This window comes from Ranitomeya imitator, chromosome 2 (assembly GCF_032444005.1).
Source record: "Ranitomeya imitator isolate aRanImi1 chromosome 2, aRanImi1.pri, whole genome shotgun sequence".
NCBI lineage: Eukaryota > Metazoa > Chordata > Amphibia > Anura > Dendrobatidae > Ranitomeya > Ranitomeya imitator.
In genome coordinates, this window is record NC_091283.1 from 174,838,240 (window position 1) to 174,864,086 (window position 25,847).

General features: G+C 47.6%; 1 protein-coding gene across 1 annotated transcript; it reads left to right on the top strand.

The window, feature by feature from the left end:
* Positions 1-1,461: 1,461 nt before the first annotated feature.
* Positions 1,462-24,940, top strand: STKLD1 (serine/threonine kinase like domain containing 1). The gene is made up of 19 exons (XM_069748019.1): positions 1,462-1,533; positions 1,651-1,737; positions 1,886-1,930; positions 3,729-3,803; positions 3,946-4,050; positions 4,553-4,623; positions 5,045-5,160; positions 6,000-6,112; positions 6,190-6,350; positions 8,261-8,391; positions 18,431-18,514; positions 18,635-18,751; positions 19,016-19,153; positions 20,639-20,767; positions 21,338-21,466; positions 21,755-21,883; positions 22,104-22,244; positions 23,146-23,225; positions 24,869-24,940. Exons 1-19 carry the CDS (start codon positions 1,495-1,497, stop codon positions 24,929-24,931), a joined length of 1,953 nt encoding a protein of 650 aa, XP_069604120.1. The 5' UTR covers positions 1,462-1,494; the 3' UTR covers positions 24,932-24,940.
* Positions 24,941-25,847: the final 907 nt, after the last annotated feature.

Genomic DNA, 25,847 nt, shown 5'->3' on the forward strand with positions numbered 1-25,847 from the left:
GCAGGACTCACAGGCTCTCTGTATCAGTGGGAGGAGGATGCAGGACTCACAGGCTCTCTGTATCAGTGGTAGGAGGATGCGGGACTCAGGTTTTGTGTATTAGTGGGAGGGGGATGCAGGACTCACAGGCTCTCTGCATTAGTGGATGGGGAATGCAGGACTCACAGGCTCTGTGTATTAGTGGGAGGGGGATGCAGGACTCACAGGCTCTCTGTATCAGTGGGAGGAGGATGCGGGACTCAGGCTCTCTGCATTAGTGGGAGGGGGATGCAGGACTCACAGGCTCTCTGTATCAGTGGGAGGAGGATGCGTGACTCACAGGCTCTCTGTATCAGTAGGAGGAGGATGCAGGACTCAAAGGCTCTCTGTATCAGTGGGAGGAGGATGCAGGACTCACAGGCTCTCTGTATCAGTGGTAGGAGGATGCGGGACTCAGGCTCTGTGTATTAGTGGGAGGAGGATGCAGGACTCACAGGCTCTCTGCATTAGTGGATGGGGAATGAAGGACTCACAGGCTCTGTGTATTAGTGGTAGGAGGATGCAGGACTCACAGGCTCTGTGTATTAGTAGGAGGAGGATGCAGGACTCACAGGCTCTTTGCATTAGCGGTAGGGGATGCAGGACTCACAGGCTCTGTGTATTAGTGGTAGGAGGATGCGGGACTCACAGGCTCTTTGCATTAGTGGATGGGGAATGCAGGACTCACAGGCTCTCTGTATCAGTGGTAGGGGATGCAGGACTCACAGGCTCTCTGCATTAGTTGATGGGGAATGCAGGACTCACAGGCTCTCTGTATCAGTGGTAGGGGATGCAGGACTCACAGGCTCTCTGTATCAGTGGTAGGGGATGCAGGACTCACAGGCTCTTTGCATTAGTGGATGGGGAATGCAGGACTCACAGGCTTTCTTCTAACATTAAACAGTTATTTTACCTGAAAATACCGAATCAGCCCTATAACACCATATATCCCTGAGCTCGGGGTCTCCTCCTCGATCTTGTGGTGGTCACTGAGACTTGCGCAGCAGATAATGACCCCGATTTTGGCTTCGCTGCCACAGACAGCATATTTTGGCGTTGCACATATGAAGCCCGTGCCACATGACCATTTCTTACATTTGATTGCAGCAGTTTAATCAGTGTTTTGTTAGTGTCCCTCCATGACAGCACCAGTCCTGCAGACTGCAGACATGACTGCGCGCTGTACATAGGTCACACAGCCCCAAACCGCTCATTGTCAGATCTCAAGTTCTGTAGGTTAGAGTTCATGCGCATGCGTACACAACGCCTATGCACGAAACGCGCATGCGTGTTCTTGCTTCTACCATGTGTGGAACACCGGCAAGAATCAGCCACAGGGGGTGTGGCTTTGGACAGCCATAGCCTTCCTTTCTCCAATCAGTATGAAAGGGGCGTGTCTGCAGGTCTCCCCGGTCTTTCGCTCCCTTGACAAGTTCCATGGTAACAGTCGGACGCTGTGGTGTCGGACGGAAGCCGATGCGGCTCAAACTAAGGCAAAGAATGAATAAATACAAGGTAACAAAACGAGCATCCACTACTATTTGTAGCTGCTTGTGCGTGGCGGACAGCGCTGCCTCTGTCAGGGAAGTCCTGTCACCCCTTACCCTAATATTGTGTCAACTGTTCCTAAAGGTATTGGAAGAATGGGATGCAGGGGCTTTTGGGGTGACCTGTCTTGTGGAGGAGCTAGAAGGAGGCAAGAAATTTGCTGTTAAAAAGGTAAGAAGGCGAAAAATGAGCAGTCTGACATTACCCCATGGAAATATGGGCAGATGACCCCCGCTGCCCTGATTAATATATATGTAATAATAATAATGTGAATATCCCTTTAAATGAATAATCCCTTTAAATGCTCACTATTTCACAGGTGGAATGTATGGACGAGCGGGAGGGAAATCTCGCCCTGAGAGAGGTAAAGAGCCTTTTTAGTTGGCGACAGGCACGTTGTGGTCGTGGTGCTGCCAAATTCATTGGATGCGATGTTTCGGCCCGGGTCACCGCCATCTAGGTGTAACTGAGCCCAATAGGAGAGCGGTATATTTTTATTATGTACACCCTTTTCACATGTAAAGCGCCATGGAGTAAATGGCTCTATAGTAATTAACACCAGTAATATTGTATATCGCAGGGGATCAAACGATTACAAGTTCAATTCCCCAAAGGGCAAATATGTCACACTCAAATACACCGAGGGCCAAAATTAAAAGCTTGGACAAAGTCACAGGCCGACCTTGATATTTCTCTAAAAAAAAAAAAAGTCTGCAATTGAGGAAGTTTTTCCTTATCATTAAATATAACGATGAATATTTTCATATGGAAACAACCTTAAAGGGGTTATCAAACAAACACATGCACGGTATGATGACCCTATTGTACCACCCTCAACTCCTTTGCAAAATATGGTGACCCACAACACAGTATGATTCCCCAACTGTAATCCCCACACAGTCCTCTGTACTGTATAATGACCCCCACATAGTCCTCCATACAGTATAATGGCCCCCACATAGTGCTCCATACAGTATAATTGCTCCCACATAGTGCTCCATATGGTAGAATGGCCCCCACATAGCGCTACATACAGTATAATGACCCCCACATAGTGCTCCATACAGTATAATGACCCCCACATAGCGCTCCATACAGTATAATGACCCCCACATAGTGCTCCATACAGTATAACGGCTCCCACACAGCCCTCTATACTGTATAATGACCCCCACATAGTGCTCCATACAGTATAATGGCCCCCACATAGTGCTCCATACTGTATAATGGCCCAAACACAGCCCTCTATACTGTATAATGGCCCCCACATAGTGATCCATACAGTATAATTGCTCCCACATAGTGCTCCATATGGTAGAATGGCCCCCACATAGCGCTATATACAGTATAATGACCCCCACATAGTGCTCCATACAGTATAATGACCCCCACATAGCGCTCCATACAGTATAATGACCCCCACATAGTGCTCCATACAGTATAACGGCTCCCACACAGCCCTCTATACTGTATAATGACCCCCACATAGTGCTCCATACAGTATAATGGCCCCCACATAGTGCTCCATACTGTATAATGGCACACACACACAGCCCTCTATACTGTATAATGGCCCCCACATAGTGCTCCATACAGTATAATGGCCCCCACATAGTGCTCCATACAGTATAATGGCCCCCACATAGTGCTCCATACAGTATAATGACCCCCACACAGCCCTCTATACTGTATAATGGCCCCCACATAGTGCTCCATACAGTATAATGGCCCCCACATAGTTCCTCATGCAGTATAATGGACCTACATAAAATAATAAAATTAAATACTCACATCTCCTTGTTCCCCCAGTCTTGCGTACCCCAAAATGAAACCAAACAAAAACTACAGCTCTCCGCTCCAAAAACCTCAATCCTTCACACAACTCACTAAACAGAAAAATAAAGAGTTTGCAGATCTTAGAAAAACTCATCCTGTAACTAAACAAGCTCTGATACGGCTGCGTCACCGGAGAAATAAAACAGCTACGTTTCTGGGAGAGAAAAAACGAAAGTGAAAAAAAAAAAAGTAAAATAAGGCAGCGTGCGTTCCCACAGCGCACTCCCGGCACACTGCAGTGATTTCACAGACTCATGGTTGCCAGAAGTGGCCGCCATTGTGGAGGATCCAGGTGATAATATTCTATTTTCTGCCCCTCTATGCAGGCCATGTCCTTGCTGGAGCTTCAGCACCCCCATGTCTGCTCTTACAGGGAGTTCTTCATGATTTGGGATCCTAAGGTCGGTATTATAGCGGTATTATATGCTCACTATGGTGTCTGATAATCTCGGCGTACGTAGTATGGCGATCGACGTCCATTGTTCACCATTTGCAATAACTGACGGATGATGATGATGATGATGAAGAGGCTCCTTTTTTTAGGTCTCCTGCCTCTTTTTTTGCCTGGCGATGGATTACTGCGATGGGGGAAACCTGGAGCGAATGGTGCAGGAAACCCGCTGGCAGAGGAAGATAATGAATGAAAAGGTGAAGGGAGATCTAAAATAAAGGTCTACACACTAGATCCAAGATGGGCGAACCTGCTGAAAACCCAGGTGACCCCAGCTTGTATGGAAGATGTAGGATCAGGCTGTTGGATTAATATGCCTGATCCTTTTGTTACCGTGGAAGATAAGCCGTCGCCAGAGGTGTCGCAGCTGCTTCCTCCCCAGAGATCGCATGTCCGCTCACCGAACCAAGTGTGCGCGTGTGTGGAGGACATCGGGGCCAGCTTTTGGGCAACAGCACCTCCATGCGCCACATCCACATGTTCCTGCCAGATATCCGATGCCGCCGATCTGCGGAGCAAACTTCCCACTTGTGGCCTCTGACCCCCCCCCCCCATGGCTCCGATGATGGAGAGTAGTTGACGAGGTCCTTCTATCGCCAGATTAGATGTGTTTTGGTTTGTTTCTGATACCAGGACATGCTGGGTGTTGTAGTGCTCTGTGATGTTATATAATTTCCCCTTATCGTTCCCTACCTACAGATCATTCAGAGATTTCTCGGTCAGGCCATCGACGCTTTATACTATGTTCACAAGCAGCGCGGCCCGCACAGGTACGTCCCGACTTTCCTGATCAGAGGGTTTCATCCTGGGATGTGGTGGGTCCGGAGGGGTCCGGAGGGGTCATCTCCACCCTTCACGCTGATTTCAGGCACCGTGCACATATTCGTTTCACACTGCACAGTTCTGTAATTTTCCATTACTTGCTCTCCTTGCTGTCAGTGAATGGAGGCGACATAGTTCACATCCAGAGAATAAAAATGGTGGCGTCCATCCCCTTACAAGAGAGAAATGACGGGCAGTGTAAAAGTTTAAGTAGGACCCCCCTCATGACTACAACCTCAGTGCTCCACGGGGGTCCGGTCTTGCTTTGGTGGACCCAGCCTGTCCATCATTACAGCTGACCTTGATCCCATCAGTACATTTATTAGTGTTTTTACCTGACATTACATAATGCGATTTCTTCCTTCATAGAAACCTCAAACCGAGTAACATCCTCATGAAGGAGGAGAACGTCTTCGTGATAAGCGACTTTGTTCCTCCGACGTTGGCGACAGATGAAATGAAGATGAAGATAAGAGTGGACCCCGGTAACGATCCTTCTAAAGCATGGCTGCCTTCATGCTCCCCTCAGCTACTTGTGGACCACTGTTCCTCTAGGGCTTCGTTCACACTTCTGAGTGTCATGGTATGTGATGCACCGACCCTCCACGAGTCAGCCGACCTGGACTCGTCGGCTTTGTAGGCATATAAGAGGCTGCCAAGGTTGGTTCTGGAGACCCACAACTAATCTGTGCTCGGACCACCACACACAGATGTGTGAATCTGGCCTTAATATGTCCAGGTGGTCCGCACATGATCCTGAGCGGACGGTACAAAAACGTCCCCACTGAATCAGCAGCTGCATGGAGATCACTGATTGACGAAGACAAGGCAGAGATGGTTTTCTATTGTCTCTGCCTTCCTGTATTCACATCCTATATATACACTGTTTAGTAAGGAAAATGTCCTCCTTTCATTCTAGAGATCGAGTGATAAGAAGGGGCCGGAGCCTGAGTCTTCCATGTAACTGGGGCTAATGTACCAACCGCAATTACTGTAGAAATCTGCAATTATATATATATATATATATATATATATATATATATATATATATATATATATATATATATAGTAAATCCCCCCCTGAGAAAAAATGAACATAAAAACATCCTATATATAAAAATAATGGAAAGGGAACATAATGGGAAATGTATTTTAGTAACGCATTGTAAAAAAAAAAAAATCAGTGAGTGTGCCTGTATGGTCTTAAGACTTATGGTCTCCTGTAAGGCAACCATATATAGTGGCGGTGTATTAGACATTGGCACATATTAGACTGTGCTCTGTACATTCGATATAGGTGATATAACCTTCTCTGACCCCGCAGAGCATAAAATATACACGGCTCCAGAATCACTAGAGCTCCAGTATACAGACAAGTCCGACATCTTCTCTGTGGGATGCATTTTGCTGGATTTGATGACGACGTCCATGAAGACGGTATGTTGTGTCAGGCCTCTGCCCGCAGTCCTGTGTTCCCATTATAATAGGATTTCATGATTTGTATCCTATTGTAGAAGGCTGAGGTCTCTGCACTCTTGGAGATGATAAAGATGGACCCATCGCGCTGGCATCAAAATTTGGAGGAAATTCAGGGCAAAGTTGGTTACTCAGAGGAGCTTTGCCAGCTGCTGACAAAGATGCTGAGGATTCATCCTGAGGAGAGGCCCAGTGCAAGGTGAGCACACTGACTGTGTGTGTATGTGAGGCTCGGCACCTCGGTGACACATATCTCCCATCCACAACCTGTCCAGCGCTGTGTATACAGGTCCTTCTCAAAAAATTAGCATATAGTGTTAAATTTCATTATTTACCATAATGTCATGATTACAATTAAACTTTCATATATTATAAATTCATTATCCACCAACTGAAATTTGTCAGGTCTTTTATTGTTTTAATACTGATGATTTTGGCATACAACTCCTGATAACCCAAAAAACCTGTCTCAATAAATTAGCATATTTCACCCATCCAATCAAATAAAAGTGTTTTTTAATAACAAACAAAAAAACCAACAAATAATAATGTTCAGTTATGCACTCAATACTTGGTCGGGAATCCTTTGGCAGAAATGACTGCTTCAATGCGGCGTGGCATGGAGGCAATCAGCCTGTGACACTGCTGAGATGTTATGGAGGCCCAGGATGCTTCAATAGCGGCCTTAAGCTCATCCAGAGTGTTGGGTCTTGCGTCTCTCAACTTTCTCTTCACAATATCCCACAGATTCACTATGGGGTTCAGGTCAGGAGAGTTGGCAGGCCAATTGAGCACAGTAATACCATGGTCAGTAAACCATTTACCAGTGGTTTTGGCACTGTGAGCAGGTGCCAGGTCGTGCTGAAAAATGAAATCTTCATCTCCATAAAGCATTTCAGCCGATGGAAGCATGAAGTGCTCCAAAATCTCCTGATAGCTAGCTGCATTGACCCTGCCCTTGATGAAACACAGTGGACCAACACCAGCAGCTGACATGGCACCCCACACCATCACTGACTGTGGGTACTTGACACTGGACTTCAGGCATTTTGGCATTTCCTTCTCCCCAGTCTTCCTCCAGACTCTGGCACCTTGATTTCCGAATGACATGCAAAATTTGCTTTCATCAGAAAAAAGTACTTGGGACCACTTAGCAACAGTCCAGTGCTGCTTCTCTGTAGCTCAAAAGTGGCTTTACCTGGGGAATGCGGCACCTGTAGCCCATTTCCTGCACACGCCTGTGCACGGTGGCTCTGGATGTTTCCACACCAGACTCAGTCCACTGCTTCCTCAGGTTCCCCAAGGTCTGGAATCGGTCCTTCTCCACAATCTTCCTCAGGGTCCGGTCTCCTCTTCTCGTTGTACAGCGTTTTCTGCCACATTGTTTCCTTCCAACAGACTTACCATTGAGGTGCCTTGATACAGCACTCTGGGAACAGCCTATTTGTTGAGAAATTTCTTTCTGGGTCTTACCCTCTTGCTTGAGGGTGTCAATGATGGCCTTCTTGACATCTGTCAGGTCGCTAGTCTTACCCATGATGGGGGTTTTGAGTAATGAACCAGGCAGGGAGTTTATAAAAGCCTCAGGTATCTTTTGCATGTGTTTAGAGTTAATTAGTTGATTCAGAAGATTAGGGTAATAGGTCGTTTAGAGAACCTTTTCTTGATATGCTAATTTATTGAGACAGGTTTTTTGGGTTATCAGGAGTTGTATGCCAAAATCATCAGTATTAAAACAATAAGAGACCTGACAAATTTCAGTTGGTGGATAATGAATCTATAATATATGAAAGTTTAATTGTAATCATTACATTATGGTAAATAATGAAATTTAACACTATAATCTAATTTTTTGAGAAGGACCTGTATATGTGTGTGTGTGTATATATATATATATATATATATATATATATATATATATATATATATATATATATATATATATATATATATATATTTTATTCACATGGTCTGCAGGGTGGAGCACGGCACAGGGGGATTCTCTTATTACTCTGCCCCCTTGGGCGCTGCACTAGGCACACCGCAATGTACCACTTTTGATCGGAGCGCTTCTTTAACGTTAATGTGACTCTCCCCTTTTCTCCGTAGTGACTTGCTTCATGAGCCTTATGTCATTAAGTGTTTGGCGTTAGTTGGTTCTCCTCTGTCTGGCGTGAAGAAGACGCTGCCACCTGGTGTTCTGGACGAGTTTAAAGATGGCGGTATAGAAAAAGTAATAGGTAAGAAGGATGCAGCATTTACATATAGTTACGGGGGTTGGCTGGCTAGGGCCAGTCACATCCACATCAGGAGGTGAGCTGCACCCATGATATTGTGTCTGAATATATATAGGTGGCACTTAACAACCCCTTTAAATGGTCTTCCTTTTTTTTATCAGATAGATTTTTATTATCCGCAAAGAATAAACAATCAGAATATTTCTCATGGCAATGTTTCATTAAACATTTACAGATAACTTTTTCCCCCCCGACCCAGAGCCCCCCCACCCTGCCCAACCCGAGACCTCAGCCAGAGCCACCCCACTTCCCATCATCATACAACCATTTGAATAAACATCCGTTATATTTCCATTGAATACTAGGTTCCCTATATTCTCATTTATCATCCTAATTCAAGTCCATCCACGGTTGCCACAGCTTGTGGAAGATGTCCAGCTTATTCCTTTTGGTGTAGATACTTTTCTCCAAAGTAAGTATATGCTCCGCTTGCTTAAGAAAGTCTCTTCTTGTTGGAGGTTCCTCTCTAATCCAAAATTTGGCGATCAATTTCCTAGCAATGAATAACAATCGTGCAATAGCTATTTTAAACATGTTGTCCGTAACAATTTCCTCCACATATCCCAATATGCAAGTCAGTGGAACCCTAGGGACAGAACATCCATACACCAGTTCAATACGATTTAAAACAACTATCCAGAAGGAGGACAGTCTAGGGCACTGCCACATCATATGCAATATCCCCGCCTGGGATTGTGAGCACCGAGGGCAGTCCGAGTTCTGCCTAAGCCCAGCCTTGAACAACCTGTCAGGAGTTCTATAGGCCCTATGGATTACGAATAACTGTGATAGCCTGCCTGGTTCACTCATTGATATCTTGGGCACACATTCTAGGACTGACTCCCATCTATCATTGTCAATTATTCCCAATTCAGCTTCCCATTTCCCTTTGGCTCGGATGGGATATTTTTCCAGGAAAGAAAAAAGTAGAAACCCATATATTTCTGAAATCGCCCCCTTCGTGCAGCTATTCTTAAGGATATAGTCGATCATGAGATCAATCTGTACCACTATGGCTCCCCTTTTATTCTGTGCCTGATAAGCATGAGAGATACGATTATACTGGAACAATTCAGACCGTGGCAACTGAAATTCTTCCTGCAACTCCTCAAATGTTTTAAATCTGCCCTGACTTATCAGCTGCCCCAGCCATTTAATACTTGCTGCAGACCAAAAGTGAAAACCCTCCCTCTGCCTAAATTCCGGTAGATAAATGTTGTCCCAAATAGGCGAGAATCTGGTGAACCCACTCACTTCCCTAATGAGTTTGACTTTTTCCCATACTCTGTGAATTAATTTGATAGTGCACCCATGTGAACCCATTTTTTTGAATTGTCCTCCCTCCAAACTGTCACTCAAAACGTCTGCCTGTAGTAAGAACCTCAAGCTATTAGGTATTTGCACACTCCCTGCCTCCTCCCCCCATCCTTTGAGATGTTGACACTGTGCTGCTAAGAAGTATAGCCATGGATTAGGAAGTGCAAGACCCCCCTCTGTTTTGGCCCTCTGAAGTATCTCCTGTTTAAACCTAGGACTCTTTCCTCCCCATATTAATTCCCCAAACAAAGACCTAATCTTACGGAATCTGCATTGTGTAATCCAAATGGGAGAGTTATGTAGCACGTACAACAACTGTGGCATTACAATCATCTTTAAGAGGTTCACCCTACCAACCACCGATAAATGTAATTTGTTCCATGCCGCAATCTTGGTACGAATTTTCTGCATTAATGGACTTAAATTCAGTTCCTCAAAGGTAGTTAGAGGAAGAGCAATCTGAATACCCAAATATTTGAATTTTTGAACAATCTTTAATTTTGTGGTTATCGCCCTCTCTCCACTGCCCATACTGTCCCCCTCAATCAACAACATACAAGACTTATCCCAGTTTATTGTGAGACCCGAAAACCGACCAAACTCCTCAATCAAAGCAACCGCATTGCACAGGGACCTTTCAGAATCCTCCAGGAACAACAAAATATCGTCAGCATATAATGCAATTTTGTCTTCCCTCCTACCATAGATGTAACCTCTAACCTCCTGAGCACCTCTTATTTTAGCCGCTAACGGCTCCACGGCCAGAGCGAAGAGCAACGGGGACAGCGGACACCCCTGTCTGGTACCCCTAAACAGCGGGAAACTCTCTGACAAATTATTATTAACTCTAATTTTTGCCATTGGGAACGAGTACAGCAACTTAACCCAGGAGATGAATTTTGGACCAAACCCCAGGCGATCCAGTACCGACCACAAGTAACTCCACTCCACACAATCAAAGGCCTTGTGGGCATCTAAAGACACCACAACTCTTTTTCCGGCATTGTCTGCAGGAATTTGCATATTTAAAAATAGCCTTCTCAAGTTAATTGCCGTGGATTTATTGGGCATAAAGCCAGACTGGTCTGGGTGAATCAATTTATCGATCACTTGGGTCAGCCTGTTCGCCAGGGCCTTCGCCAAAATCTTTATGTCAGCCGTTAGAAGTGAAATTGGTCTATACGACTCCGGCTGTTGAGGATCTTTATCAGCTTTAGGAATAACCGCCACGATGGCCTCTCTCATTGATGGGGGCAGCACTCCCCTCTCCAACGACTCAGAGAACACTCGCTCCAATTTGGGCATTAACTCTGCATTAAGAATTTTATAAACCTCTACTGGGATACCGTCCGTCCCCGGAGCCTTGCCCCCCGCCATATTCGCCAAAGCCGCCTTCAATTCTTCCTCCCCAAGCGGTCTATCCATCCACTCCCTTTCCTCTCTACCTAGTCTGGGTAAGTCAACCTCTTTCAGATATCTATTCATTTCCTCAGGACTTTTATCCACCCTAGAGGAATATAATTTACTATAAAATCTCCGAAAAACGTCTAAAATTTCCCCCCCCTGAGTAACCGTTTTACCTTCCTCTGTTCTTATGGAGTATACATGTGAACAGGGCCGTATTTACCACTAGGCACTTGAGGGCACGTGCCTAGGGCGGCAGGATGCGGGGGGGCGGCACCTGAACAAGGTTTTGTTTATTTTTATTTTTTTTATTTTTTTCTTCAATGGTCCGGGGCTTGCCCGCCCTCCTCCGCCCACCTCCGCCCTGCTCCCTCCACCCACCTATGTCTTCTTGTTGCGGCGGGTCTCAGATCACACGCAGTTAAATGTACTGCACAGGGAGCCAGAAGCAGAAACACGTCACTTCATAGGCCCCGCCCCCTCCTCGCTAAGGCGCCAAATTCAGTAGCTGCCTGACAGTCCACCCGCCCACCTCAGTGTCCTGGCTGCTGGGGATCACGTCCCTCTGCTGTAACCTGGCCGGACTGCTGGTGCCTTGACCCGGGGATTGGAAAGGCTAAAGCCCGCTCTGCCCATCAGGACCTGCGAGCGGCTGGCAGTGGGGGGCGCTGGTGGTGGGGAGCGCCATCCTGGGCTGTGGGAGAAGAGCAGCTGAAACCTCTGGAGTTAGTATGAGAAGCCTCCACCTGGATCCCGGCAATTTCCTGTGAAGTGCTGAAGCCCAGGACAGCGGTCAGCAGAGCAGCACAGACCTGGCACCAGCATGCGTCTCTCCAGGAATCCAGGCTGGGTGATCCTGCCCATCACGCTGCCAGCCTTCTCTTTACCAGGACCTGGATAGTGTAAGTGCACGGCAGGGGCTCGGGGCTGCTCTGTGATGGGGGCGGTATAGCCGGGGAGCACTGATCAAAGGAGTCTGTGTGTTGGAGAGAACGCTAATGATGTGTGAAAAGTCTTGGGGGAGGAATGGGGCTGATACTGATCTGTGCACCTCCAGGAGATGCCATGGTCCCAACAATGCCTGCAAGTCCTGGCACCTTCATCATGTCACTGTACCGTCAGCAGATGGTCTGCAGCCGCCTGTCATGTAAGGGTATGTGCACACGCTTCGGATTTTGCTGCGGATCCACAGCATTTCCCATGCATTTACAGTACCATGTAAAGCAATGGGAAATGAAATCCGCAGTGCACATGCTGCGGAAAAGAGCGTGCGGAAACGCAGCGGTTTATTTTCAGCAGCATGTCAATTCTTTCTGCAGATTCCGCTGCGGGTTTGCTCCTGCTCCAATAGAAAACTACAGGTGAAAACCCGCAGAAGAAACCGCAAAAGAAACCGCGGTAAATCCGCAGTAAAAAACGCAGCGGTTTTTCACTGCGGATTTTGCAAATCCACTGTGGAAAATTCCGCAATGGAATCCGCAGCGTGTGCACTTAACCTAAGGGTCACTATGGGGGAAAATACTAGGTGGTCCCTAGAAGGTCATAGGTCCAATATGAGCACTGCCATCCATAATGACACTATCCTGGGGTTGTCACTACGACTGTGGGGTTGTCAGCATTTATGACTGATTGTTATTGTGACAGTTCTGATATTTAGCAGCACTATTTTCTTTTAGGCAGCGCAGTACATATTGGGGATGGGATGTATGGAACTGTTAAGGTACCGTCACATTTAGCGACACTGCAGCGATCCAGACAACGATCCCGATCGCTGCAGCGTCGCTGTGTGGTCGCTGGAGAGTTGTCACAGACAGCTCTCCAGCGACCAACTATGCGAAGTCCCCTCGTAACCAGGGTAAACATCGGGTTACTAAGCGCAGGGCCGCGCTTAGTAACCCGATGTTTACCCTAGTTACCAACGTAAACGTAAAAAAACAAACACTACATACTTACCTACCGCTGTCTGTCCCCCGGCGCTCTGCTTCTCTGCACTGTCAGTGCCGGTCAGCCGTAAAGCACAGCGGTGACGTCACCGCTGTGCTTTACGGCCGGCGCTGACAGCCAGTGCAGGAAAGCACAGCGCCGGGGGACAGACACCGGAATGTAAGTATGTAGTGTTTGTTTTTTTACGTTTACGCTGGTTAGTAACCCGATGTTTACCCTGGTTACCAGTGAAGACATCGCTGAATCGGTGTCACACACGCCGATTCAGCGATGTCTGCAGGAGTCCAGCGACGAAATAAAGTTCTGGCCTTTCTGCTCCGACCAACGATCTAGATCGCTGCTGCGTGTCAAACTCAACGATATCACTACCAGGACGCTGCAACGTCACGGATCGCTAGCGATATCGTTCAGTGTGACGGTACCTTTCATCTATGTTCACATGTTGCATTTTTTTTATGCAAATTTAAAGCTGCATTTAAGCTGCCTACAAAAAGCAGTTTTTGCTGTGTTTTGTTGTCTTTCGTGCATGTTGATAAAGTTTAGTGCCCCTCCACCTCCCCAAAAAAGTCTGATTTAACTCTAAGGTTTTTACACCAAAAACTGCTACTTGCGATTTCTGCTGCGTTTTTAAAAAGTGCAGCATGTCACTTTCAGCATTTTTTATGCTTTTTTTTTTTTTTTTTTTAAACAAGGGCATAAAAACCGCTGAAAGTGACATGTTGCAGTTTTTAAAAACACAGTAGTTTTCCAAATCAGTCAGGGAAATAAAACCAAAGTGTGTGCATGAGATTTCTGAAATCTCATACACTTTCCCGAAAATACTGTAAAACGCAGCTTACAACTTGCATAAAAAAGCAGCAAAAAACCCTGCAAAAATACAACACATGAACACAGTCTTATTAGTAATGTTTTAGGGTAAGTTCACACAATGGCGGCGTTAATGGACTACGTTACACCGCGTTATGCCACGGTGTAACGTAGTCCGTTAAACGGGTTCACATAACGTGAACCTAGCCTTTGACACGCTGTCATGTGCATGACAGCGCAGCAAACACCGCTTCTGATCGGTGGTGAAATCGTCCCGGCGGGTCAGTGAGCCGCGGTTCCCACAGTGTCAGGAGCCAGCGGCATGACAGGGAGTCAGAGAACTATTTCAGTCCCTCCCCTTATGAAAAAATGGACCCTCAATGAAAATATGTCTACTACAATGGTGAGACCAAACCATTTTTTATCTTGAGCACTGGTATGCACGAGCACTTTATACACGTGGTTTTCTTTGTGTCTTTTTTGCCCATGATTTTAGTGTTGTATAAAAAGTTATGTTTTAATAATAAGGGAGACTCTCCTAGCTAAACTCAGTTATGCCATACAAATTCATCAGATTAAGAGAGCTGCTGTAAAAATACAGCAGGTGTATGGGCTGTACGGTCTGGGTCCAGGTGCACGCGCAGTCCTCATATTGAAGCTGGCCCGTGCTGGCCGTACACCTGATAAGCCCCCACAATGCACCGGACCAGAACTGATGTCCGGCTGCACGTCATACTATGAGGAGGAGGCGGGAATTTTAACATAGGGGGCGAGAAAAGAAGGAATGATGACGCCCAGCGGGGCGTGATAAGAGCAGCGAGGGGGAGAGATTGGAGACCCGGAGACTACCCGTCCCATTCTACGCCATAACCTGGAGCCTCATTATCAGAGGAATATGTCAGTTAAATTGTTTTTCTAAAGCTTTATAGTGCAGTTTTAGATCAGAGGGGTTGTTAGGGATGAGCTTGCAAGGTGCAGGGACAGGTAGTTATGGCTACTTGCGGACATGTGCGGCACTTGCAGTTTTGCACTTGTGGTGAGACAAAAAAACAATGCTAACCGGATCGTGGCAAGTGCCACACATGTCCGCAAGTACCATATTGAATGAATGAGGCCGAACACAGTGTTGCCGTAAGTGATCCGTTACGTGGCAGATGCAGAAAAACTGCCGGATCATCCGCAAATGGCAAAAATTGCTGATGTCAAAGTAGCCTAAGTCACCATCGACAGTATCTGCATTAGTCATACCAATGGGGGAGGCAGCACGAAAAGTGCCTAGGGCAGCATAAAGTCTAAATACGGCCCTGCATGTGAAGAATCCCGCTGCGCAGAAACCACCACCGAGAGCAAATGTCCTACCTTCTCTCCCTCAGAATAAAATGTTTCCTTTTGAAAGGCTCTCAACCTATCTGCCCTACGCATATGGAGTTCATCGACCGCTACCTGAGCCGCCCTCATACGAAGTTGTGCTTCTCTTGAATTCTGAGAGGCCAGTGTCTCTTCCGCCACCCTCAGTTCCTCCATCACTGCATTGTCTTGAATTTTAGACTTAGTTTTATGTCTCGAGATGTCCCGGAATAAAATTCCTCTCAGGTATGCCTTCATGGTGTCCCACACTACAAGATTCCCCGCACTCCCTTCATTTATCCTGAAAAACTCCCCGAGTTCAGTTCCCACCTGTTCCATATCCAAATACTGTAGCCAGGAGGGGTGAAATTTCCATCCCAACCCCGTCAGACCACTCTTCCCAGTCATTTGTACAGAGACCAGTACTGGGCTATGGTCCGATATTACTCTAGGCCTATACTCCACCTCATGTATTAGATTATTCACCCCCCCATTTCCCAAAGCCACATCAATGCGAGATAAAGATCCGTATGTTGCTGAATAACATGAGTAGGCATATGTCCTAGGATTACGCACCCGCCACAAATCTATCCATCCTATTTCTCTTAGATAATTTCCAAAAGGAGTAGAGTTCCCTTCACTTCTCAACTCTGCATGTCTACCCTTGTCCCAGTGATCATTAGATATATTGTTCACATCCCCCACTATAAGGAGGGGCACCCCATCCCACCTACCCGTAATTTCCAGAATCTCCTGTATCTTTTTCTTGGAATATGGTGGTGGAATATAAATTGACACAATACAAATTAACCTGTTAAATATCTTGCATACTAAAAACACAAATTGGCCGTCTTTATCGGTGGTTACCTCAATCTCTTCAAACGGAACACTAACGTGTATCAAAATTGACACACCTCTGGCATAATTTGAGAACGTTGAGTGATACGCCTTTCTCACCCATCTCTTCTGTAGAATTGCAACCTTTTCCTTCACTAGGTGAGTTTCCTGCAGACATATCACTGAAGGCCTCTGTTTCAGTACATATTGGAAAATAGCTGTTCTTTTAGTAGCATTTGCAAGGCCCCTAACATTCCAACTTAGGATTTTAACCTCCCCACCCATTATAGCTTATAGAAACAATGAATGAGTTCAAGCTCCCTAAGGTCTCAACCCCAACTCCCACCCCCTCCCTCCTCCCCCCCCCCCCATCCCCAATTCCCAACTGAAATAACTCTCTATCTCTCCCCTCTCTTTAAGCCCACCCAACTCCTCTCTACTCTTAGAATATCAAAATAAACTCTCCCTCTCAATTTGAGATCTGGGAACGCTGTTTCACAGCCTAACGATAAAAACTCTGCGTTCCTTCAGCTCCCCCGCCCACCATAGCCAAAATGCAAATTTCGTTGCGCCGCCGAACACAACCTGATGATATCAATATACCATAAAGTCACAGTATAAGTACCAGTTAACTATCAAACCAAACATAACAGTGAAGGGTTAACAATTGCCTCAGTAGCACTTAAATCAGTTTCAGCGGGTCTGCCCCGTTTTGACATGCTTAGTATTGAGATCCAGCCATTGTGACGCCTCCTCTGGATTTTGGAAAAAATGCACCCGATCCAGAGCCACCACCCTTAATTTTGCTGGGTAAATCATTGAATAACGGACATCTAAGTCTCGCAACCTCCTCTTGACCTCTCCAAACTTCATCCGAAGCTTTTGGACCGCCGCAGAGTAATCCGGATAAAGGGAGACCCGATTACCATCAATGGTCAGCTCATCACAATTCCTGGCTTTCCTCAACAAAATGTCTCGGTCCTGATAGTTCAGAATTTTAGCCAAGATAACTCTTGGGGCCGAGCCGGGGGGGAGGGGTCTGGTGGGCACACGGTGCGCTCTTTCAACGGCAAACATCTTAGTAAGGCCATCTCCACCCACAGCGTTTTTTAGCCATGCCTCAATATAAGCCGTGGGGTTGCTCCCTTCCGCCTTTTCTGGGACCCCCACAATCCTTAGGTTGTTCCTGCGGGATCGGTTTTCAAGGTCATCAGTCTTAAACTCCAGATCAGCAATACGTTGAATATACTTTTTTTCCCTTGTTTAACAATTCACCAATCCGATCTTCTGCACTCCCAACCCTTTCTTCCACCTCTTCCACTCTCTTTTCAACTTTACGCATAGCAGAGTTTAAAGCGACCATCTCTCCCTTTAATTCATCCGCTCGTAGGTTTAGAGCCCCCAGGGCAGACTTACAGTACATCACCACTGAAAATATGTCCTTCAGAGTCGGCTCCTCCATTTCTGGCATGTCAGACTGTGCAGGCAGAACAGCTCCTGCGGCCCTTGTAGGAGATCCCTGGTCTGACCCACTGCACTGTAGCTGAGCCCCTCCTTCCTGCTGATCTCCGGGGGCACCAGCTGCTCCAGACTCCACACTTCCAGCCTCTGACTGTAGATTTACAGCCTCCTCTGACCTGGCAAATCGCTCCAACTTAGCAATCACATCCATCTTCCTCTGATAAGCAGCGCTTGCCCTCGCCGCCTCCTCTGCAGTCTCAGCGCCATCTTGGGCCTGTGAGCTTCCCGCAGCTGTCAGCTCCTTCTGTCTCCTGCGTGTCATCCTCAGATAAGATTCCGTTCCTTCGGGTCACACCTCGCTCCCCGAGACTATGTGCACTCCTGAGAGTATGATTTGCGCTCGGCGGCGCCTCTAAGGGGTTAATACAGAGATAATGAAGCGGGAGAGCTCTGTTGCACGTCTGTTCACATCGCCTGCTAGGCCACGCCCCCCCTTTAAATGGTCTTCCGGCTTATAAATAGTCTATTATAATTTTTAATAAAATAAGTGGATCCGCCCACGGTGGACCGTAGTTATAAAGTGTAGTTCTCTCTGGAGGACCCACCATCTGTAGACTACAGTAGGAATCATGTCATGCTTTGTTTCCCCTGTGGAGGGGCTGCAGGGTGATTAAACACTTGCTGCCAGGTTTACCCACAGATTACAGCTGAATTCTGGGGGTCTTAACAAGAACGACTGCGATCATTTTATTTTTGGGTGTCCCAATGCATTTGAATTGTCCTCCTTTCATTTTGGGCTTTGTCTTCAGTCTCCCTTCCGTTTTCTATTTTCTATATACATTTTTGATGGTTTCTTTCCTTTCAGGGCTCATGCAGAGGTACCCCGACTACGAGGAGGCTCAGCTATCAGCCCTGAAGCACCTGGCTAACTATGATTCAGAAAGAGATGGTATATTTTGGGGTCTTCATTAGTGGGGGTCTGAAACCCAAAGCGGCTGGCAGCACCCTCCATATATAATACTCAAGAGCGATCCCTGTAGATCTGTCATCGCTGATCCCACTTTTGCAGGACCCTTGGATGTAGGAGACACAATCCGTCTTGTCTCGTTGTCTATGAGGACGCACGCAGACTCCTCCGCGGTACAGTGGGAGGGCAGTCGAGCGCTGCAGAGGCTTCTTTCACAAGGTACCTCCATTTACATCATGATGACATAAGACCCCTGTGACACAAGGCTGCAATGCACCTCATTGATCCACCTACAGAGGCTAATGGACGCCATATTGGCCTCTTTCGGGTGAATACTTATGGGCTATTCCGAGAACGTATGTGTCATATGGAGGCTCCAGACATGATGCGACTATAGACGGAGGGTTCTGTAAATGTAAAGTGAGCACTTGCGGCAGAGCAGGTATAAATGTCTGACCCAACAGGTAACTTCTGTGTTTTCAGCACTGGAGCGAGAAGATTATGAAAACGTTTCCACGGACGATCTCATCAGTACTTTGGTAGAAGCAGTGAGGGGCTATCCACAGGGCGCCGAACTAATATCTGCCATCTTCTGTGTGATGACGATGATTTCAGTTAGTGGTATGTTATCTATCCCCCCCGGTGTATAACAACCAGCCCCCGCCCCCCGGTGTATAACAACCAGCCCCCCGCCCCCTCGGTGTATAACAACCAGCCCCTCGCTTCCCCCCGGTGTATAACAACCAGCCCCTTCCCCCCGGTGTATAACAACCAGCCCCTGCCCCCCGGTGTATAACAACCAGCCTCCGCCCCCCCTCCCCCGGTGTATAACAACCAGCCCCCCGTCCCCTCAGTGTATAACAACCAGCCCCTTGCTTCCCTCCGGTGTATAACAACCAGCCCCCGCCCCCCGGTGTATAACAACCAGCCCCCTCGGTGTATAACAACCAGCCCCCCGCCCCCTCGGTGTATAACAACCAGCCCCTCGCTTCCCCCCCGGTGTATAACAACCAGCCCCCGCCCCCCGGTGTATAACAACCAGCCCCCGCCCCCTCGGTGTATAACAACCAGCGCCCCGCCCCCTCGGTGTATAACAACCAGCCCCTCGCTTCCCCCCGGTGTATAACAACCAGCCCCCGCCCCCCGGTGTATAACAACCAGCCCCCGCCCCCCGGTGTATAACAACCAGCCTCCGCCCCCCCTCCCCCGGTGTATAGCAACCAGCCCCCCGTCCCCTCGGTGTATAACAACCAGCCCCCGACCCCCGGTGTATAACAACCAGCTTCCGTATCCCCCCCCGGTGTATAACAACCAGCCCCTCGCTTCCCCCCGGTGTATAACAACCAGCCCCCGCCCCCCAGTGTATAACAACCAGCCACACTTCTCTATCTGGTTTCTGATGGACAAGTCTGGGTTTGGTGAATGCCAGGAGAACGTTACGCCCTGACTGCATTGTTCCCGCTGTAACGACATGGAGGGGAGTTTAGTGGAAGAACATGAGCGGCCGCACAGAGCCCGGACCTCAGCCCCAACCAAGAGCAGAGATTGTGACCCCGGCCTCCCCCCATCAGCAGGGTCTGACCTCACAAATGATCTTCTGGATGTAGGGGCAAAAATTCCCACAGTTCTATCTGCAGAGTGGCGACTCCATATTACGTCTATGGATGTAGGATGTGGGGGGCACATACTTTTCTCCATATCGTGGGTCTCTGGGCTTCCTCTTCCCACACAGTATGTGGCCGCTCAGTGGCATTTTCCTTGCGATCTCCTCCGTGGGTGACACACCGGTTGGGGAGCGGGACAGGAGCAGTCCCCGGCGTCCCACTCCCAATAGTTTGGCTGTGTTTCTACCCTTCAGAGGGGTTCTCCGCCTGTATCAGTATATGATTGGGACCCCCATTCACACCCATTAGAGAATACCTGCTCCGGATAATCCCATTAGTAGGGCTGATCCTCATGTCCGTCCACCGTCCTGTACACTGCGCGTCTGGGGGGAAATCCGAGTGAAGCAAATCTGACGGGTCACTGCTCAGGTTCTCGTCTGTTCGGCTCCTATTTAACCCCATCATCAGCTGATGTTTCTTTCTGTTTGATCCCTTCTCTTAGAGCCGGCTGCAGAGGTGCTGAGGAGGACGGGTTTCCTCTCCGATCTTGTGACTGTCATGGAGTCCTCTCTGGAGGACCGGGACCTGTGTCAGTCCTGCTGTGCTCTTATATGGTCCCTGGCTATGACCGGTAATGACATTCACAATTCCCCTTATATACGGGACATTCGGGCCTCATTCAGGGATTTTTCTGAATTGCTTTCTATCAGTGTTTTTGATCCGATTTTTACGAACATGTGACCCGCCCCATAGACTACAATGGGTACATGTTCTGTTTGTGCAAATCAATGGCGTCTGACTGAGGCCTGTAAGGGAAGAGCGATCCGCGTCAGACTGCGACCTTCTCCAAATCTAATCGCAGAGGCACTGAGCGCTGCCCCTCATTATTGTGCGGCTGTCCTCCGCCCACCCGGTGCTCATTGACAGCTTCTCCCCTATACCACGCGGAGCAAGAAAGCCGTCACTTGGTGGTGGGAGGTCTCCGCGGTCATGAATATGGGGCCCCCCACTCTTACGGGGTATACTCTCCATGCCCCGGGTATACTCTCCATGCCCCGGGCTGCCCCCTTATGGAGAACAGGGGGATTATGGCCCTTTAGTCTAGGGATTTGATGGGGATCGGTAAGCTCTGATCTAACCTCTGATTTAACCCTTTATCACCCATACACCTTCCAAACACTGTATTTTATGATTGTCACAGAGGACCAGACAGAAGGGGATTGTCTGAGGAAAGCTGTCCCAGTAATCGGCACTCTGCTCAGGAAATATCTCGATGACGGGCCGCTGGTGGAATCGGCCTGCGCTGCCCTGTGGACCCTCGGGATAAAAGGTGGAAACCTACTTTTATTATGTTTCATAGCTAATATCGCTGCCTCTGTCGCCATCCGGGGCCGCTGATTGTGTTCTGACCCGCACATCTACCAGCACGTGTGAGAGGACAGATCGTCATCAGCACAGAAGTCAGTGGCCTTGGATGACACCAGACATCCCCTTTAAATACCGCAGCCATGTTTTTGAGGGTGTTTCCTTTCCCATCCCCCATCACTGGTGTCAGTAAGTCAGGTACAATCATTATAAACTTTTCCCGTTTGCTCAGACTTATATTCTGTATTTACAGGCCACATAATGGCGGAGCAGAGCGAATCACTGACATTACTCCTCCTGGACGCCCTGCAGGCACATTCGCAGCATCCTCTCCTGTCCAAGAACGTCTGCCTGGCGCTGACCGCTTTGGTTGTGACCTCAGGTATCTGTGACATCCATTTAGGAAAACACGGCTGCCTTCTTTTTTAGAAACAGCGCCACTCTCACCCATAGGCCACGTCTGGTATTTCCGCTGAACTGTCAATACCAGACTCGGCCCACGGACATGGAAGCGGCCATGTTTGTCTCATTTCTTACGACTCGGAGCAGATTCCCGGGATCTTTCCTTCCCTTTGACTGATCAGTAAATGTGCCTTTTTCAGAGTTGGCCGTTTTTCGTGTACTGGTGCCTGTGGCGGGGGAAAGTGGCCTCTCCCTCATTACAAAGCTTTACCGATTACACGCAGATGACCCGGAAATGGCGGAGAACGTCTGCCTGCTGCTCAGCGAGATGGCCCATTATGGTGAGGAGGAGCCGGCAGATAAAGGTGTAACAGGATTAGCAATCTGACACGGCACAGCCCGAGTACGTGCTACACGTTAGCACACCTCCCCGCTGTCACGGTGCTCATTGCTCTCTGGTATCAGCCAGGGCTGGTGATCAATACTCTACTAAGGGGGACCTCAGGCCCAGAACCTGCTGGACTAGCCCCTCAGAGTTGTTCAGTCAACCTCGAGCAAGCCCCCTTTAATGACCGCATGTAGATCCTCAGAGCTAAGAACAATAAGGGTGGTCAGGTAGGCTATTATTAAAGGTGGTGTTCCCATCAATGGCATAGGCCATCACTTTCTTATTGTTGGGGGTCAAGCCTTTAGGACCCCTTTGATTCTGAGAATGAAGGGCAAGAGCAAGGAAGCTGTGCCGCCATCCCTCATTCTCTGGATACATGAGGGTGGGTCCTAGAGGTTAGACCCCATACAGTGATGGCACCTCTGTAGTATCACCCCATATGGCGGCGCTTTGTATCTGCAGCTCCATTGAAGAGCATGGGCCGGCTGCCTCTGTCCAGGATACAACATAATGGGCCGCAAACGTGAACCAACACTACGGCCCTTCATTCTTAGGATTGGTGAGGTTTCCATTGATGGTAGCCATATGACCTCACTTGGAATACCACTTTAAGGCTGTGTAGCCCCGGCTTTACAATCCAGCCTTGCTGACATCGTATGACAGTACCCCCCTCACCATGATTGTGGGGGACCTTACTTCTGGAAGCTCCTTGTGTACTGTAAGAACTCCCCCAGACCACACATTAAGCATTGGGGTATCGGACCTATGGATCTGGCGGCCTTACAGAGAACACACAGGTTAAGGACGTTATCACAGATGTCACATATAGTCATCTGTCTGGGTGTCTCCTGCAGGTAGCGCACATCCCGAACTGTTCTTACAACACGTGGACCAGCTGATGGGTGAAATCAAAGAGCGATACGACTGCCTGGAGGTACGAGGAGGCCAACGGGACAAGGCTGTATTTACAGATATCTGTTACTGCTGGGAGAGCAAGTTCTGCAACTTCTGGGGGGGATAACGTTCTCAACATTAATTAACTCTCTCCTGTACAATGACTTGTAATCATCGTACAGGAGGAGGAGGAGGTGAGCTGTGACATCACCTATTGTGAATGGTAGATCCTGTGTTATCAGTCATACAGGAGAAGGATGTGAGCTGTGATATCACCTATTGTGAATGGTGGATCCTGTGTTATCTAATATATCGAGGTGTTATCAGTCATTGTACCGGAGGAGGTGAGCTGTGACATCACCTATTGTGAATGGTGGATCCTGTGTTATCTACTGTATATAGAGGTGTTATCAGTCATTGTACAGGAGGAGGAGGTGAGCTGTGATATCACCTATTGTGAATGGTGGATCCTGTGTTATCTACTGTATATAGAGGTGATATCAGTCATTGTACAGGAGGAGGTGCGCTGTGGCATCACCTATTGTGAATGGTGGATCCTGTATTATCTACAGTATACAGAAGTGTTATCAGTAGTGATGGGCGAGTATACTCGTTCCTCGGGTTTTCCAGAGCACGCTCCGGTGACCTCCAAGTATTTATGACTACTCGGAGGTTTAGTTTTCATCGCCTCAGCTGAATGATTTACATCTGTTAGCCAGCCTGAGTACATGTGGGGGTTACCTGGTTGCTATGGAATCCCCACATGTAATCAAGCAGGCTAGTAACTGTAAATCATTCAGCTGCCGCGATGAAAACTAAATCTCTGAGCAGTCATAAGTACTCGGAGGACACCCCAGCGTGCTCTGGAAAACCCGAGCAACCAGTATACTCGCTTATCACTAGTTATCAGTCATTGTACAGGAGGAGGAGGTGAGCTGTGACATCACCTATTGTGAATGGTGGCTCCTGTATTGTCTACTGTACATAGAGGTGTAACTGTAATCATGTCTGTGACGGTGAGACCACTGAAAATATGTACAGAACAGGAAGTAGGAGTCTCGTACAAGGCCTAGTGGTCAATGAAAGTTGCAAGAATTCAAACTTTTTTATGTAAGAAAATCAGCACACCAAAAGGTGAAAATTAAATACCGGTACTTATTTAATGGCCCATTACCCATTTTTTATGTAGTGACGTGAGAAAATTGGAAAACAAAAAAAAAGGTATCAAATTAAAAAAATATTTCTTATAAAAGCCGAATTAAAATTGTTCATTTTCTGGTGACATATATTCCATCTAAGACATGACCTGACAGCATAGCTCTTAGGGCTCTTACTCACTTACGCGAGACTCTGATGAGTCTCGCACGGCAATACCCGGCACTGCACCTGGCGCATGTATTGCTATGCGGCCGCATGCTCCGATCTGAGTGCCGAGCCAGGTTTTAAAAATGCGAGACTCATCCGAGTTGCTCGCAAGTGAGTAGGAGCCCTTACAGTGCAATTCTGAATGTAGCTTTTGACCGAGAAGAAAACCGCGTAGAGCTCCAGATCAGTGCTAGTAATATATCACACACGCTGGTTTCAGACATCCATAAGTATCATCGGGTCCAGGTTCGGTTTGGTAGAATTGCGCCTCGTACCTCCTGCCTTAGACCAGCACAATAATCATCTGCTTCTTTTTAGGAGATTACGACCCTGGCGGACACTGCACTCTCAAGACTGGAGAATAAATGTAACTACATGTGACCTCTGCAACCAGACTTGTTGTTTTATTCATTTTTTTTTTGAAAATAGAGATGTAAAAAAAATACAGATGATGAGTCCAAAGCTGGGAACATCAGGGATGGCATCAATAAAGGGGTCGCAGCTTTATGTACAACCCTCGCTTCCATATTCTCTATAGGATGGTACAGCTGAAGAAAAACGGCAAAGGACATGGCATTAAGGCAGGGCCTAATGGGTAGAAGATCATCACAAAAAGACATCAGGCTGGGGCTGCCGCAGCTAGGAAGGGATTTGCAGGCTCTGGCCTGGCAGCTTTGGTGTACCAGCCACTGGACAAGGGTTGTGCAAATCTTGTTATACAACTTAAGTCATCCCTTTATGATCTGAGGGGTCCGACCCTCTGGATCCCCACTAATCATGACAAAGGAATGCACCGCTGATTAAGTCCTGTGACCCCTTAGCAGTTTTGGGCACCACGGCCACTCGGCTGTGCAGGGAACTGCAGCTGACGCCACTTTAAATGGACTGGTGCTGCAGTTTCCCTGCGCAGCAGGTGTCTGGGCGCTTGCTTGCAGCACTACATCTACAGTGCAGCGCTCATTCTCAAGAATGGTGGGGTTTTAGAGTTAGATCAATCACTACTTATAAAACCATTCCATATCTTAACCAATCACTTATGCCATGAATACACTGTTAATGTATCCCTGAAAAAAAAAGCTTTTCCCCCCCTTTTCCTTTGCGGCACTTCAGCTCTTGTGAAACTACAACTCCCATTATTCATTGACCTGTCATTTCATAACAATTGTGGAGTCCAGACGGTTTTGGACCCGGTCTTAGAACCCCGACCTTTCAGAATATCCCTTTAAAAGAAGAAATTTGCTATTAGCCATTATGTAACGTGGATCTCTTTGGGCCCGAGATCTGCAGACGTAATATC

Coding starts and splice junctions, on each gene's coding strand:
- STKLD1 (XM_069748019.1), top strand. CDS start 1,495: ATGCGGCTCAAACTAAGGCAAAGAATGAATAAATACAAG. Junction 4,051..4,552: donor GGAAGATAATGAATGAAAAG/GTGAAGGGAGAT, acceptor CCCTACCTACAG/ATCATTCAGAGATTTCTCGG. Junction 20,768..21,337: donor ATGGTCCCTGGCTATGACCG/GTAATGACATTC, acceptor TGATTGTCACAG/AGGACCAGACAGAAGGGGAT.